The sequence below is a fragment of the Sphaeramia orbicularis genome, unplaced genomic scaffold, assembly GCF_902148855.1.
Source record: "Sphaeramia orbicularis unplaced genomic scaffold, fSphaOr1.1, whole genome shotgun sequence".
Lineage (NCBI taxonomy): Eukaryota > Metazoa > Chordata > Actinopteri > Kurtiformes > Apogonidae > Sphaeramia > Sphaeramia orbicularis.
Genome location: NW_021941603.1, coordinates 138,589 through 154,485, shown reverse-complemented (window position 1 = coordinate 154,485; position 15,897 = coordinate 138,589). Strand labels below are relative to the sequence as shown.

At 42.5% G+C, this 15,897-nt stretch overlaps 1 protein-coding gene across 1 annotated transcript in view; it reads right to left on the bottom strand.

Annotated features, from left to right (window-relative positions):
* Window positions 1-13,375, bottom strand: part of vps13d (vacuolar protein sorting 13 homolog D) — a 116,079-nt gene extending 102,704 nt beyond the window's left edge. Inside the window, exons 1-12 of the mRNA XM_030130189.1 lie at window positions 12,916-13,375; window positions 11,065-11,236; window positions 10,358-10,435; window positions 9,973-10,163; window positions 9,507-9,587; window positions 9,264-9,380; window positions 7,607-7,711; window positions 7,311-7,481; window positions 6,057-6,157; window positions 4,498-4,666; window positions 3,808-3,909; window positions 1,686-1,878 (exon numbers count right to left, since the gene is read on the bottom strand). Of these exons, the coding sequence (XP_029986049.1) occupies window positions 1,686-1,878; window positions 3,808-3,909; window positions 4,498-4,666; window positions 6,057-6,157; window positions 7,311-7,481; window positions 7,607-7,711; window positions 9,264-9,380; window positions 9,507-9,587; window positions 9,973-10,163; window positions 10,358-10,435; window positions 11,065-11,161 (1,405 nt within the window). The 5' untranslated portion in view covers window positions 11,162-11,236; window positions 12,916-13,375. The remainder of the gene's footprint in view (window positions 1-1,685; window positions 1,879-3,807; window positions 3,910-4,497; window positions 4,667-6,056; window positions 6,158-7,310; window positions 7,482-7,606; window positions 7,712-9,263; window positions 9,381-9,506; window positions 9,588-9,972; window positions 10,164-10,357; window positions 10,436-11,064; window positions 11,237-12,915) is intronic.
* Window positions 13,376-15,897: the final 2,522 nt, after the last annotated feature.

Sequence of the window (15,897 nt, the reverse complement as noted above, 5' to 3'; positions counted from 1 at the left end):
GATGAGTAACACTGAGGAACAACACTAATGAACAACACTGAGGAACAACACTGAGGACCAACACTGATGAACAACACTGAGGACCAACACAGGTGAACAACACTGATGAACAACACCCAGCACAGATCACACTGATGAACAACACTGATGACCAACACTGATGAACAACACTGATGAACAACACCCTGCACAGATCACACTGATGAACAACACTGATGACCAACACTAAGGAACAACACTGATGACCAACACCAATGAACAACACTGATGACCAACACTGAGGAACACCACTGATAAACAACACTGCCGAACAACACAAATGAACAACACTGATAAACAACACTGAGGACCAACAATGATGGAAAAAACTGAGGACCAACACTAATGAACAACACTGGTGAACAACACTGATGAACAACACTGATAAACAACACTGATGAACAACACTGTCGAACAACACAAATGAACAACACTGAGGACCAACACTGAGGACCAACAATGACAAACAACACTGAGGACCAACACTGAGGAACAACACTGATGAACGACACCCAGTAAAGATCACACTGATGAACAACACTGAGGACCAACACTGATGAACAACACCCAGCACAGATCACACTGAGGAACAACACTGAGGACCAACACCCAGCACACACAAGAGCTTAGACACCCCACAGAGCATTTCAATTAGAGCCAACTGAATCAGACTGAACACAAACAGTTACATCAGACTGAACACCACCAGTTGAATGTGACTGAACACTTACAGTTGAATCAGATTGAATACCACCAGCTGAATGTGACTGAACACTAACAGTTGAATCAGATTGAATACCAACAGTTGAATCAGACTGAACACCAACATTTGAATGTGACTGAACACCAACAGTTGACTCAGACTGAACACCAACAGTTGAATCAGACTGAACACCACCAGTTGAATTTGACTGAACACCACCAGTTGAATGTGACTGAACACCACCAGTTGAATGTGACTGAACACCACCAGTTGAATCGGACTGAACACCAACAGTTGAATCAGACTGAACACCACCAGTTGAATCAGATTGAACACCATCAGTTGAATCAGACAGAACACCACCAGTTGAATCAGACTGAACACCTCTAGTTGAATCTGACTGAACACCACCAGTTGAATCAGACTGAACACCACCAGTTGAATCAGACTGAACACCAGCAGTTGAATGGAATTGAACACCCCCAGCTGAATCAAACTGAACTCCAGCAGTTGAATGTGACTGAACACCAGCAGTTGAATGGAATTGAACACCACCAGTTCAATGGAACTGAACACCACCAGTTCAATGGAACTGAACACCACCAGTTGAATCAGACTGAACCCCACCAATTAAATCAGACTGAACCCTACTAGTTGAATCAGATTGAACACCACCAGTTGAATCAGATTGAACACCACCAGTTGAATCAGACTGAACACCACCAGTTGAATCTGATTGAACAACACCAGTTGAATCAGACTGAACACCACCAGTTGAATGGAACTGAACACCACCAGTTGAATTCGACTGAACACCACCAGTTGAATGTGACTGAACACCAGCAGCTGAATGGAACTGAACACCACCAGTTGAATATGACTGAACACCACCAGTTGAATGGAATTGAACACCACATGCTGTAGTTATAAAAGTGCGTCGTACCCAGAATGTCCCAGGAGGATGGACTGGGCAGGAGTTCCTCAGGGTCTGCATACGGGCCCTCTGAATCTCCGTACCAGCCCCCCCACCCTGGGAACCAGGATTGCAGGTACTGGATCATCCCAGAGCTGCCACTCTTGGGGATGGATGTGGGGGGGGGGCAGGACTGGGGGTCGGCACTGGGCTCTCGCATGTTCTGGAAGAGAAGACCAAAAAGACCCCATGTTGGATGGACCAGAGACAAGAAGAGGAGATGAGTTCATTTAAAGGAGGAATTAGTAAGAGTTCAACTCATATGGATTCTATCAAACATGATTAGGGCTGTGTATCTGCAAGAATCTGGAGATACCATACAAATCACAAAACTAGGATCACCATACCATAGCTCACGATTTATAACAATATAACATGATACTGTTAAAAAGGCAAATTTTTGTTTATTTTTAAAAAATGATTATTTCCTGGAAGAATTGAATTACAGCAGAAATCTGCACAAATACTAAACATATTTTTATTTGATCCCAACAGGATCTAACGTTATATCACAAAAAAAAAAAATAAATAAAAAAAAATAAAAAAAAAAATTCTAATTCACCTAGTTTCAAAAGGAACTCCCATCTGCCTCTCAGACAGTCAAAAGTGATTTTAGCACGATTCAAATAAACATTATTTAATAAAACAGTGTAAAATAATGATAAATTAAATATAACAAAAAACTAAAATGAATCTCCGCCATATCTGCTTTTGAATAAATACACTATACTGCCAAAAGTATTGTCTCCCCATCCAAATAATCAGACTCAGCTGTTCCAGTCCCTTCCATGTCCACAGGTGTATTAAATCCAGCCCTAGGCATGCAGACTGCTTTTACAAACATTTGGGACAGAATGGGTCTCTCTCAGGAGCTCAGTGAATTCCAGCGTGGAACTGTGATAGGATGCCACCTGTGCAACAAATCCAGTGGTGACATTTCCTGGCTCCTAAATATTTCACAGTCAGCTGTCAGCTGGATTATAAGAAAGTGGAAGTGTTTGGGAACGACGGCAACTCAGCCACGAAGTGGTAGGCCACGGAAACTGACGGAGCGGGGTCAGCGGATGCTGAGGCGCAGAGTGCCAAGAGGTGGCCAACTTTCTGCAGAGTCAATGGTACAGACCTCCAAACTTCATGTGTCCTTCAGATTAGCTCCAGAACAGTGCGCACAGAGCTTCATGGAATGGGTTTCCGTGGCCGAGCGGCCGCATCCAAGCCATCCATCGCCAAGTGCAATGCAAAGCGGTGGATGCAGTGGTGTAAAGCACGCCGCCACTGGACTGTAGAGCAGGGGAGGAGCCTTCTCTGGAGTGACCAATCGCGCTTCTCCATCTCGCGATCTGATGGACGGGTCTGGGTTTGGCGGTCGCCAGGAGAACGATACTTGTGGGAGCGCATTGTGCTGAGTGTAAAGTTTGGTGGAGGGGGGGTTATGGTGTGGGGTTGTTTTTCAGGAGCTGGGCTGGGCCCCTTAGTTCCAGTGAAAGGAACTGGGAATGCTTCAGCAGACCAAGACATTTGGGACAATTCCACGCTCCCAACTTTGTGGGAACAGTTTGGAGCCGGCCCCTTCCTCTTCCAACATGACTGTGCACCAGTGCACAAAGCAAGGTCCATTTGGACATGGAGGACAGAGTCTGGTGTGGATGAACTGGACTGGCCTGCACACAGTCCTGACCTCAACCCCATAGAACACCTTTGGATGAATTAGAGCGCAGACTGAGAGCCAGGCCTTCTGTCCAACATCAGTGTGGGACCTCACAAATGCGCTTCTGGAAGAATGGTCCAAAATTCCCATGAACACACTCCTAAACCTTGTGGACAGCCTTCCCAGAAGAGTTGAAGCTGTTAGAGCTGCAAAGGGTGGAGCCACGTCAGACTGAACCCATAGACTAGGAATGGGATGGACCTGACATTCATATGGGAGTCAAGGCAGGTGAGGGAATACTGTTAGATATAGAGTGTACCTAAAAATATCCATACAGTACTTTTTAATATCGATACAGTATTGTGAAATGAAATATCACGATATATTGCAGAACCCATATTTTCTACCAGCCCTGAACAGGAAGCGACATCACATTGCTCTTACTTCTGCCATCTCCTCCTCTTTCCTAAACCAGTCGTGGACCACTTCTCTCAGACTCTGTAACTCCTCTATGGTCTGTTCGTCCTCCACTCGATCCATTTCACACTGGAAAACAAACAACATGACAGTAGGAAGTATTTCTGCATCACATTAAAGAAGGGCCGTGCGATTAATCCAATTTAAACTGAAATCGCATTTTTAAAATTAGGATGATTTAAAAAAAAAAAAAGGGAAAATCATCAAATGGGTTTCATCTGTCCTCATTTGTTCCTCAGTCAGATGTGATGAAAGTAGAGGGTTAGCAGTGGGACAAAAGTATTATTTACAGCCAGAACACCAAAAATATTGGATAAATTTAGAGGAAGAACATTTAAAATCCGAGCCATGGATTAAAAAAAAAAAGATTAAAAATTAATGTTGATATAAATTCAGTCCAAACCATCTCAGAGGAGGGGGGACGCAATTGAGCGGAACATGGTCACATGACTGAAGGAGCAAGAAAAGACAGAGGGTAAGGGTGATGTCCACACACACAGACAGAGGGTGGACTTTAGGGGGACCCCAGCAGGACCAGGTCCATGGTGTTCCTTTCCAGTTTTGTTGTAGAGGTGGGCCTTCACATGTCAGACCCAGGTGCCCTATTAGCTGGTACTGCTGGACCTGGTACTGGTGGACCTGGTGCTGGTGCCCTACCTGCTCCTGGGGGCTCAGTGGGACCCCCTTCAGCCTCCTGAAGTACAGACTGGTGTAGGTCTGGGCGTCGCGGGCCCTCTGCAGAGCGAAGTCCCAGCTGCCCCGTTGACGCTGTTCCCTGATGTCATTGAGGTTGGCCTGGATGGCAAAGGTCCACCACAGCCTGGAACTGGGACACACACAAGGACACAGGAGGTCAGTTAGAGGTACCTGGTACCAGTATCTGGTACCAGTATGTGCTGGAGCATCACCAGATGAACTGTCCACCTAACATTCACTGGTCAGACCTCCAGACCAGCTGACTCAGTCCTTTACCCATGAGGATCAGTCCAGTTCAGCAGATACCATTAACCAAAGTTTAAGGTCATTGGATGAAAAGCCCTGAACTGGACTGTTCCCTTAACAACTGTATGACCTGTGCACTGGACTGTTCCCTTAACACTTGTCTGCTCTGTGAACTGGACTGTTCCCTTAACACTTGTCTGCTCTGTGAACTGAACTGTTCCCTTAACACTTGTCTGCTCTGTGAACTGGACTGTTCTCTTAACAACTGTATGACCTATGAACTGGACTGTTCCCTTAACACTTGTCTGCTCTGTGAACTGGACTGTTCCCTTAACACTTGTATGACCTGTGAACTGGACTGTTGCCTTAACAATTGTATGACCTGTGCACTGGACTGTTCCCTTAACACTTGTCTGCTCTGTGAACTGGACTGTTCCCTTAACACTTATATGACCTGTGAACTGGACTGTTCCCTTAACAATTGTATGACCTGTGCACTGGACTGTTCCCTTAACACTTGTCTGCTCTGTGAACTGGACTGTTCCCTTAACACTTGTCTGCTCTGTGAACTGGACTGTTCCCTTAACACTTGTATGACCTGTGAACTGGACTGTTCCCTTAACAACTGTATGACCTGTGAACTGGACTGTTCCCTTAACACTTGTCTGCTCTGTGAACTGGACTGTTCCCTTAACACTTGTATGACCTGTGAACTGGACTGTTCCCTTAACAACTGTATGACCTGTGAACTGGACTGTTCCCTTAACACTTGTCTGCTCTGTGAACTGGACTGTTCCCTTAACACTTGTATGACCTGTGAACTGGACTGTTCCCTTAACAACTGTATGACCTGTGAACTGGACTGTTCCCTTAACACTTGTATGACCTGTGCACTGGACTGTTCCCTTAACACTTGTCTGCTCTGTGAACTGGACTGTTCCCTTAACACTTGTATGACCTGTGAACTGGACTGTTCCCTTGACAATTGTATGACCTGTGAACTGGACTGTTCCCTTAACACTTGTCTGCTCGGTGAACTGGACTGTTCCCTTAACACTTGTATGACCTGTGAACTGGACTGTTCCCTTGACAATTGTATGACCTGTGAACTGGACTGTTCCCTTAACACTTGTATGACCTGTGAACTGGACTGTTCCCTTGACAATTGTATGACCTGTGAACTGGACTGTTCCCTTAACACTTGTCTGACTTTTGAACACACAGCTGCAGTTAAACTGGCATACAGGCTTTAGTTTTTCTGAATGTGAACGTACTTCCCACACACTGGGACCGTCGGCCTCCATCTCCGATAAAGCATCTCCTTTTCTCTGCGGTCCAGCTCTTTGAGGAACACCATAATCTGCTGATACTGAACCTATGGAAACATATGAAAAAATGTATGAACAAATATGAGAAACGTATGAAAAAAATTAAATCTAATAAACCTATATATGTCCAAACCCATCTGCTGTATATGCATTCATATCTGTTCTCCTCTACGGTTCTTCTTTCTGTGTTCTTTTTTTATCATCACTGTGTAACAGTTCCAGTCCCATGGAACTCCCCTGGGCTGAAAATGGGAACCCTTTACTTAGAACAGTGTTTTTCTGCAGAACCCTTTACCTAGAATGGTCTTTTTTTTTTACAGAACCCTTTATCTAGAATAGCATTTTTTGCAGAACCCTTTATCGAGAATGGTGTTTTGTGTGTTTTTTCTTTTTTGCAGAACCCTTTATCTAGAACTGTATTGTTTTGCAGAACCCTTTATCTAGAACGGTGTTTTGCTTGCAGAACCCTTTGCCTAGAACAGTGTTTTTCTGCAGAATCCTTTACCTAGAACGTCCTTTTTTTTCAGAACCCTCCTGCGGACACTGACCTGGGACAGGCGTAATGATATGGGTTCCAGCTGGACCTGGCCTTCGATCCGAGCGGTTTGTCTAGAATAGTGTTTTTCTGCAGAACCCTTTACCTAGAACGCCCTTTTATTGCAGAACCATAACCCTGTGGACACTAACCTTGGACAGGCGTAAGGACATGGGTTCCAGCTGGACCTGGCCTTCCATTTGGGGGGATGGTCTGGAATAGTTTTTTTTTTTTTTTTTGCAGAACCCTTTATCGAGAACGCTGTGTTTTTTGTAGGGCCCTTTATCTAGAACAGTGTTTTTTTTGCAGTGCCCTTTATCTAGAACAGTGTTTTTTTGCAGAACCCTTGATCTAGAAGGGTGTTTTTTGAAGAACCCTTTGTGCAGAAGGGTGTTTTTGTTGCAAAACCCTTTATGTAGAATGGTGTTTTGTTTGTGTTTTTTTGCAGAACCTTTTACCTAGAACAGTCTTTTTCTGCAGAACTCTTTACCTATAACGGTGTTTTTCTGCAGAACCCGTTGTGTAGAAGGATGTTTTTCTGTAGAACCCTTTATCTAGAACAGGGTTTTTCAGCAGAACCCTTTAACTAGAATGGTGTTTTTCTGCAGAACCCTTTACCTTGAACATCTTTTTGTACGCAGAACCCTAACCCTGCGGACACTGACCTGGGACAGGCGTAAGGACATGGGTTCCAGCTGGACCTGGCCTTCGATCCGGGGGGTTTGTCTAGAACGTAGCGGTTCTTTGGACGTGTTCCTTCGCAGTAGAACCGATGCACACACCGGTTCAAAGATGTACTGATGTTCTCGGCTCTGCATGCACTGGGTCATGGCCTCCTGCACAGAACAGAACCAGAACCTTTGGACCGGACCCACTCCACCCAACACACACCCATGTACAGAACAGAGTCAGAACACAAACAGAACCTTTGGACTAAAGAGGCAGAGCTTCAGAACCATACCTGGATCTGATTGGCTGGCAGTGTCCCCAGCAGTTGACTGTGTGTGTCCCAGTAGACACTGAAGTCTGTGATCTCCAACTGTTTCTGTCTGAGCAGCTTCTGCACCTGAGGACATAGATATAGAGAATATAGAAAATATAGATATACAGAATATATTGAATATAGATATACAGAATATAGAAAATATAGATATATAGAATATAGGGAATATAGATATAGACTATAGAAAATATAGATATACAGAATATAGAGAATATAGATTTACAGAATATAGAAAATATAGATATACAGAATATAGGGAATATAGATATACAGACTATAGAAAATATAGATATACAGAATATAGAGAATACAGATATACAGAACATAGGGAATATAGATATACAGAATATAGAAAATATAGACATACAGAATATAGAGAATGCAGATAGACAGAATATAGAAAACATAGATATATATAATATAGAGAATATAGATATACAGAATATAGAGAATATAGATATACAGAGTATAGAGAATACAGATATACAGAATATAGAAAATATAGATATACAGAATATAGATATACAGAACATAGGGAATATAGATATACAGAATATAGAAAATACGGATATAGAGAATATAGATATAAGGAATATAGAGAATATAGATATACAGAATATAGAAAATACAGATATTCAGAATATAGAGAATATAGATATACGAAATATAGGGAATATAGATGTACGGAATATAGAAAATACAGATATATGGAATATAGAGAATATAGATATACGGAATATAGAGAATATAGATATTCAGAATATAGAGAATATAGATATACAGAATATAGAGAATATAGAAATACAGAATAAAGAAAATATAGATATACAGAAAATAGAAAACATAGATATACAGAATATAGAAAATATAGATATACAGAATATAGAGAATATAGATATACAGATTATAGAAAATACAGATATACAGAATGTAGAGAATACAGATATACAAAATATAGAGAATATAGATATACAGAATATAAAAAATATAGATATAGAGAATATAGATATACAGAATATAGAGAACATAGACATAGAGAAAATAGAAAATATAGATATACAGATTATAGGAAATGTAGATATACAGAATGTAGAAAATATAGACATACAGAAAATAGAGAATATAGATATACAGAATATAGAAAATATAGACATAGAGAATATAGAAAATATAGATATACAGAATATAGAAAATATAGATTTACAGAGTATAGAAAATATAGATATAGAGAATATAGAAAATATAGACATACAGAATATAGATATACAGAATATAGAAAATATAAATATACAGAATATAGAAAATATAGATATAGAGAATATAGATAATATAGATATACAGAATACAGAAAAAAATTATATCTATCTATCTATATCTATCTATATATTTATATATATATCTATATCTATGTATTTATCTATATCTATCTATCTATCTATCTATATATATATATATATATATATATATATATATATATATACATATATATATATATATATATATATATACACACACACACACACAGAATATAGAGAATACAAATATACAGAATATAGAAAATATAGAAAATATAGATATAAAATGACATAGATAGAGCCTGTGGTCCAGGTCTTACTGGTTCTTTGGAAGGGTTCTGAACAGACACATTGTTGATGCAGACCCCAAAGGAGAAGGGTTTGTGTGGGTTGGACAGGTCATCCTCAAACCTCAGGTGGACATCTTGGATCTTCAACTGCACAAACACAACAATTGATCAAATGTCTGATCATAAATACGCAGTACAGATAACACTGATCAAACATCTGATCATAAATACACAGTACAGATAATCAGAGGAACTAAAGGAAGGAGTTTTTACCTCGATGTTGTCCACGATCCTGGTGACCACTGAGGCTGTGACTGAGTACCAGTAGGACTCCCCCCTCTGCTCACACTCACTCTGTTTAAGACACACACAGGACAGGTTAGACAGGACACGCCCACTGTGACACAGGACACACCCACAGAGACATGACACAGGACACGCCAACAGAGACATGACACAGGACACACCCAAAGAGGCATGACACAGGACACGCCCACAGACAGAACCCTACCACAGGGACACGCCCACAGGACATGACACAGGACACGCCCACAGAGACATGACATAGGACACGCCCACAGAGACACAGGACACACCCACAGATACATGACACAGGACACGCCCACAGACAGAACCCTACCACAGGGACACACCCACAGGACATGACACAGGACACACCCACAGGACATGACACAGGACACGCCCACAGACGGAACCCTACATATGGACATGCTCTTACTCTGAACTTGTCCTCCAGGGCAGTCAGGAGGCGTCTCTTGCGCTCCTTCTCCTCCTGCAGCTCCTTCTGTCCGTCGTACTCCTGCAGCTGAGTGGGACCGATGACCAGGTTGAGCTGGGACATGGAGATGAGCCAGGGGTCACAGTGAGGTCTATAGAAGGGGATCTGCAGAGTGATCTTCCCAATGAAACCTATGAAAGAAACACACCAACAGCAGGGACAGGGTTAAAGACACACAGGACCTCCTCTGATCCTCCTCCTGTCTATCCTCCTCCTGTCTGTCCTCCTCTCTCTCCTCCTCCTCTGATCCTCCTCTCTCCTCTTCTCTCTCCTCCTCCTCTGATCCTCCTCCTGTCTGTCCTCGTCTCTCCTCCTCCTCACTCACCTGCTTTGACTTCATATGGTAGGTCAAACTCTCGGAGGGCATCTTTCCTCAGTGGGAGGTTCTCCAGCTCCACTGCACCTGAATGACAACAGCAAGTACTACTGAGTCACCACCTCCCACAATGCACTGCACACACTCTGGACTGTTTACACACAGTGTTCTGTCCAAGGGCCACAGAAGGGTTCTAAATGGATTAAAGGTGCTGGAGACTTTTGTTCACCAATTTTTCATCAAATCTGTCCATCCTCAGTCCTATCCTCAGTTTCATGAATCTGTCAGTCTGTCTGTCATTACTCACCTGAATTTCTTGGATTACGGTGAACAGTTTCGACGTACCATCCACCACAAACAAACCCGCGTGTTTACATTCAGAGCTGGGATGGTTCGCGCTACCACTGCAGGCGGCTGCGGTGGCAAACCTCCATTTCCCACAATGCATGTCGCGACAAAAAATTCCTCAGATGCCCGAGTTCCCTCCCAGTTCTGAATGTAAAAACATGGTTTGTTTATGGTGGATGGCACTAAGAAACTGTTCACCATAATGTAAGAAATTCAGGTGAGTAATGATAGACAGACTGACAGATTCATGAAACTGAGGATATGAGTGAGGATGGACAGATCTGAGGAAACACTGGTAAAGGAAAGTATACTGCACCTTTAAAGAGTGACACTGGTACCAGGGTTAAATCCACCAGTGGTGGTAGTACCTTTGAGCAGGGCGATGGACAGCTGGTCTGTGTTCAGGTTACTGACATATTTTCCCAGGTAGGTGTTGAGGACCCAAGCCACCAGACCCTCTAACATCCTGAAGGTTCAGCGACAGTCCACCGAGGCACAAGACCAAAGGACGCCACCTGGGACAGACGGCTTCAACGAGGACTGAGGACAGGAGGCAAAAAACAACTGATGAACCCACTGTCCACACCAGTACACACATACACATTCAGAGTGGTTCTTCACAGGTTTGATTGTGTTCTACTTGGACTTTAGCTCACATTGGTCTGGATGTGGAACCTGAACTAGAACTAGTTCTACATCCTTGACTCATCATATCTGCAGTGGAATTTTTGCACTTGCAAATTCATCCCACTTGGCCTGGATTGGAACCTTTGGGTTTGGCCAGTTTTGGCCCCTGGGCCGCATATTTGACGCGCCCCCCCCCCCCCCCCCCCCCCAGGTGGTTTAGGCTGCTGTCCTCACTGATCCCATCAGCAGAGCCAGCTGGTCTACAGCTCTAATGCACAGGTGGCGCACGCACGCGCACGCACGCACACACACACACACACACACACACACACGGTCCATCAGGTTCCACATACAGACCAAGGTTCCAATAGTTTTGGATTTTTCGTTCTAGTTAAGTTACCTCCGCCAGGAGCTATTGTGATCACTTTTCTTTGTTTGTTTGTTTGCAAGACAACACAAAAAGTTATGGACAGATTTTCATGAAATTTTCAGTAAATGTTGATACTGGCACAAGGAAGAAATTATTACATTTTGGTGGTGATGGGGGGGGACAGATCTGTCTTGGCGGAGGTCTGCGCTCTCCGAGTGCTTTTCTTGTGTGTGTGTTTGTTTGTTCTCATCTTTAGCAGAAAACTTCCACCTATCTTTCCCAAATCTTCCCCACAGATAGGCCTAGGCCCTGGGACCAACCCATTAAATTTGGGTCCCAGTAGGCCAAAGTTCAAGGTCACAGCAAGGTCACAACATCTGCAGTTTTCCATCTATCATCATTGAGACATTTTCCAAAGTTCATCAAAAATTCCAAACGATTCCGATTTTCCTCCAGTTGGATCCACCTATAGCTTAGAACAATCTCTTGTATGTGGAACTAAATTGTCCACATCCACTGTGGAATGTGGACTCTGTGGACATTTACACTGAACATTGAAAATCCCATTTATCACACATTTGAAATTAGAACTCAACTAATATTGATGTGAATTGAATCTAACTGGACAGACACATGACTGGGACCAGATTCAACTGTTTCTGCTGTATGGAACAACCTGGAAACTGTTGGATTTAAACAGAAACAGTGGATCCACACATGCACAGTGTTCAGGTGTTTGGAGGAGGTTTGAGTTCTCTGAACCCTTGTTAAATAATGTTTATTTGAATCATCCTAAAAGCTTTTTTACTGTCTGAGAGGCAGATGGGAGTTCCTTTGGAAACTAGAAGAATTAGATTTTTTTTTTTTTTTTGTGATATAGTATTAGATCCTGTTCTGATCAAATAAAAATGTCTTTAGTACTGGTACATATTTATGGTGTAATTCAGTTCTTCCAAATTAAAAAAAACAAAGAAAATTGCCTTTTTAACAGTTTCATGATATTGTATGGTGATCCTGGTATTGTGATTTGTATCCTATCAACAGATTCTTTCTGATACACAGCCCTAGTCGATACAGTATCGTGAAATTAAATATCACAATATGTTGCAGAACCGATATTTTCTAACAGCCCTAGGTACCAGTGGAAAGGACTGGAGGGGCAGGGTTAGGGTTCGGGTCAGGGTTCTGATTCGGTCCACAGCCCAGTCCAGCGTGTCCTTACCGTGTTCTCATCCGGGCACCGCCGAGCCCATGTCGGTCCAGTGGAACCTGTCCTGCCCCAGTTTCAGTAATAGTAGTTGAATCCACCCGGACCGTAAATGTGGTAAATGTTCACCCAGTCCTCCAGACAGACTTTAGCTTAAACACGGACACAGAAGACAGGAGGTCCGTCCGTGTCCACTGACAGACACAGTGGGTCTGTGGACACAAACAGGACCAGGGTGTCCTCCTGTTAGCTGTTAGCTGTAGCCTAAGCTAGCATGCTAACGCTCAGGCTTCACCGGCTAAAACTATCAGCACGCGCCCAAACACACGCATAAACTCCTTCCGTCCTCGGTGTTTTTCACAGAACACACACTAACAGTTCTACTCTGATACGCTGATAAATGTTGGGTTTCTACACTTCAGAGTTCCAGTGACACTGCGCCGTAAATAAACACACTTCCTGTAGTGACTGAAGACGAACTGTGGATGGACTTCCAAACGACACTTCCGGTCACGTGACAAAAACAAAGTACTCGTTTTAATGTGACGTTCAAATCCATAAGGTAAAAATCCGACCTTTAAAAACCTGATATGTACAGATCAGCTTTGGAATATTGTGATCAAATTTGACAGAAGGTCCAGGTCAAAGATAAAAGTAACTGCAACAAAACCCATTTTTGTGTTTCCTATGGGAGGAACACTTTGAGCACCGCCCTAACCCTAACCCTGGACCACTGCAGGACCTGGGTCTGGGTACTCTTCAGGACCTAGGTCTGGGCTCTGAGTGGACCACTGCAGGACCTGGGTCTGGGTACTCTTCAGGACCTAGGTCTGGGCTCTGAGTGGACCACTGCAGGACCTGGGTCTGGGTACTCTTCAGGACCTAGGTCTGGGCTCTGAGTGGACCACTGCAGGACCTGGGTCTGGGTACTCTTCAGGACCTAGGTCTGGGCTCTGAGTGGACCACTGCAGGACCTGGGTCTGGGTACTCTTCAGGACCTAGGTCTGGGCTCTGAGTGGACCACTGCAGGACCTGGGTCTGGGTACCCTTCAGGACCTGTTGGACCAGGGTCAGGGTCTGCTTCGGGTCATTGTCTTGTTGGAAGACCTAAGGCTGGACTACCAACAGATGTCTGTATGTTATACTGCAACATTTCAACAAGATTTAGGGATAGACTAGATGAAGGGTTAGGGGGTTAGGGGGTTAGGGGGTTAGGGGGTTAGGGGGTTAGGGTTAGTGGAGGAACAGATCTGAACTAGAGCAGATAGAATTTAGTCGAATGGATCAAATAACAGAAGGAAACAGGACTAAGATAACAGACACATTCTAGCATTTATTCTGTTGATCCTGATGTTATTTATTTAGTACAGCTGTACCTCTATATTTAGTATTATTATTGTTATTATTATTATTATTATTATTATTATTATTTGTTTTCATTTAAAACCCTAACCCTAACCCTATTTATTGATTGGCTAAAATTTCCTTAGGGGGTCAAATGAGTGTCCGTTTTTGTCAAAAAAGAAAAAGTTGTCATAAATGCATAGAAATGCGTTGAAATAATGCTAATCCATTTGTGCACAGACTGCTGATATTATTTAGTTTAGTTTAGTTTATTTCAGACACAGACATAATACAAAACATATGGAAGAAAAAAAAATACACAAATAAAAAAACAATAATAGAAAAAAAAAAACTGTTGTGCCTGAAAAGGAGTGGGAATTCTCTGACAGTGGAAGCTCTATTTTCATAAATATTGGATTTGGAATAGCACGTGTATGTGAAAACTTTTGCTGGTGGACGGACGTGACATTACCCATGATGCTCTGGTCAGTCCCAGTACTTTATTAGGAATAAACTTATAGACTTCCTATTGCTAATTGTGCTCTTCTTCATAAATGTTGGTATTGTGGATCTAAAACAATCCCAGCTGACACAAAAACACTAAATGTGTCAGTGGACGGATGTGACATGGTTGTTGTGGATCCCATCATACTGATGCTCTGCAGCCATGTCAGCATTTACACTAATGATCCCTGTGCAAAAACTAGGAGCACTATTATTTATTGGATAGTTTAGCATCAGACTAAAGAGGAAAGAACAATCTAGAATTGTTCTTTGTGTCTAAAAATGCTTCTTATTGTAAAAGTGTTGATGTAAACAGTGCTGTGTGCCATTCTTCATGTATGTATTGGTGGAACAGAAGCAGGATGGATCAGCACCATACTCCAGATTGAACCTGTACAAATAAAACATGTGATATGGAGGAGAGAATCTGGGAAGAAAAACTGGGGAATCCAAAAGAAGAGAAGATTTGTTTTTCAGCTCAGTTCAGTTCAAATAGAACTTGTCCATTTGTGACATGAAAATATAGCATTAATTGTGCTGAAATGGTTCATTTTGGAGCTGAAAACATAGTTCATATGAGCATCAACATGTTGAACAGAACTGAAATCCTGTCCATTTGAACAACTGTCATTTACCAACAGAGTTCCTTTGGATTCACTGAGACTGATTTAATATGAACACAGACACAAAGAAGAGCTCTGAGCACATTTGAGCTGTGATACATTTTTATTAATTGCCTTTTTTCTTTGGTCCTCCTTATTAGGCCCGAGCCGAGTAAAGCCGGCGCAGGGCCTATTGAGACTGCATGTGATAACGTTAGTACAGGCACTGAATCCAAATGCAGAACTCGGACACAAAAAATAAGGTTCAAAAGATTTATTAATTACACACAGGTGTAATAATAATAATAATAATAATAATAATAATAATAATAATAATAATAATAATAATAATAATAATAATAATAATAATAATATCAGTGACAGAATCTTGAGGATAAAGGTTGGGGATTTCCTCCTTAGATTCGTCCTCCGGATCGAGGGCGACAGCCCGTCTCCCCGAGCGGCCTTTGGGGTATTTTTCCCGACTAGGGAAAAGCAAAGGGAGGTCAGGGACGGAAACAGGTCATACACAGGCAGGCTATCAATC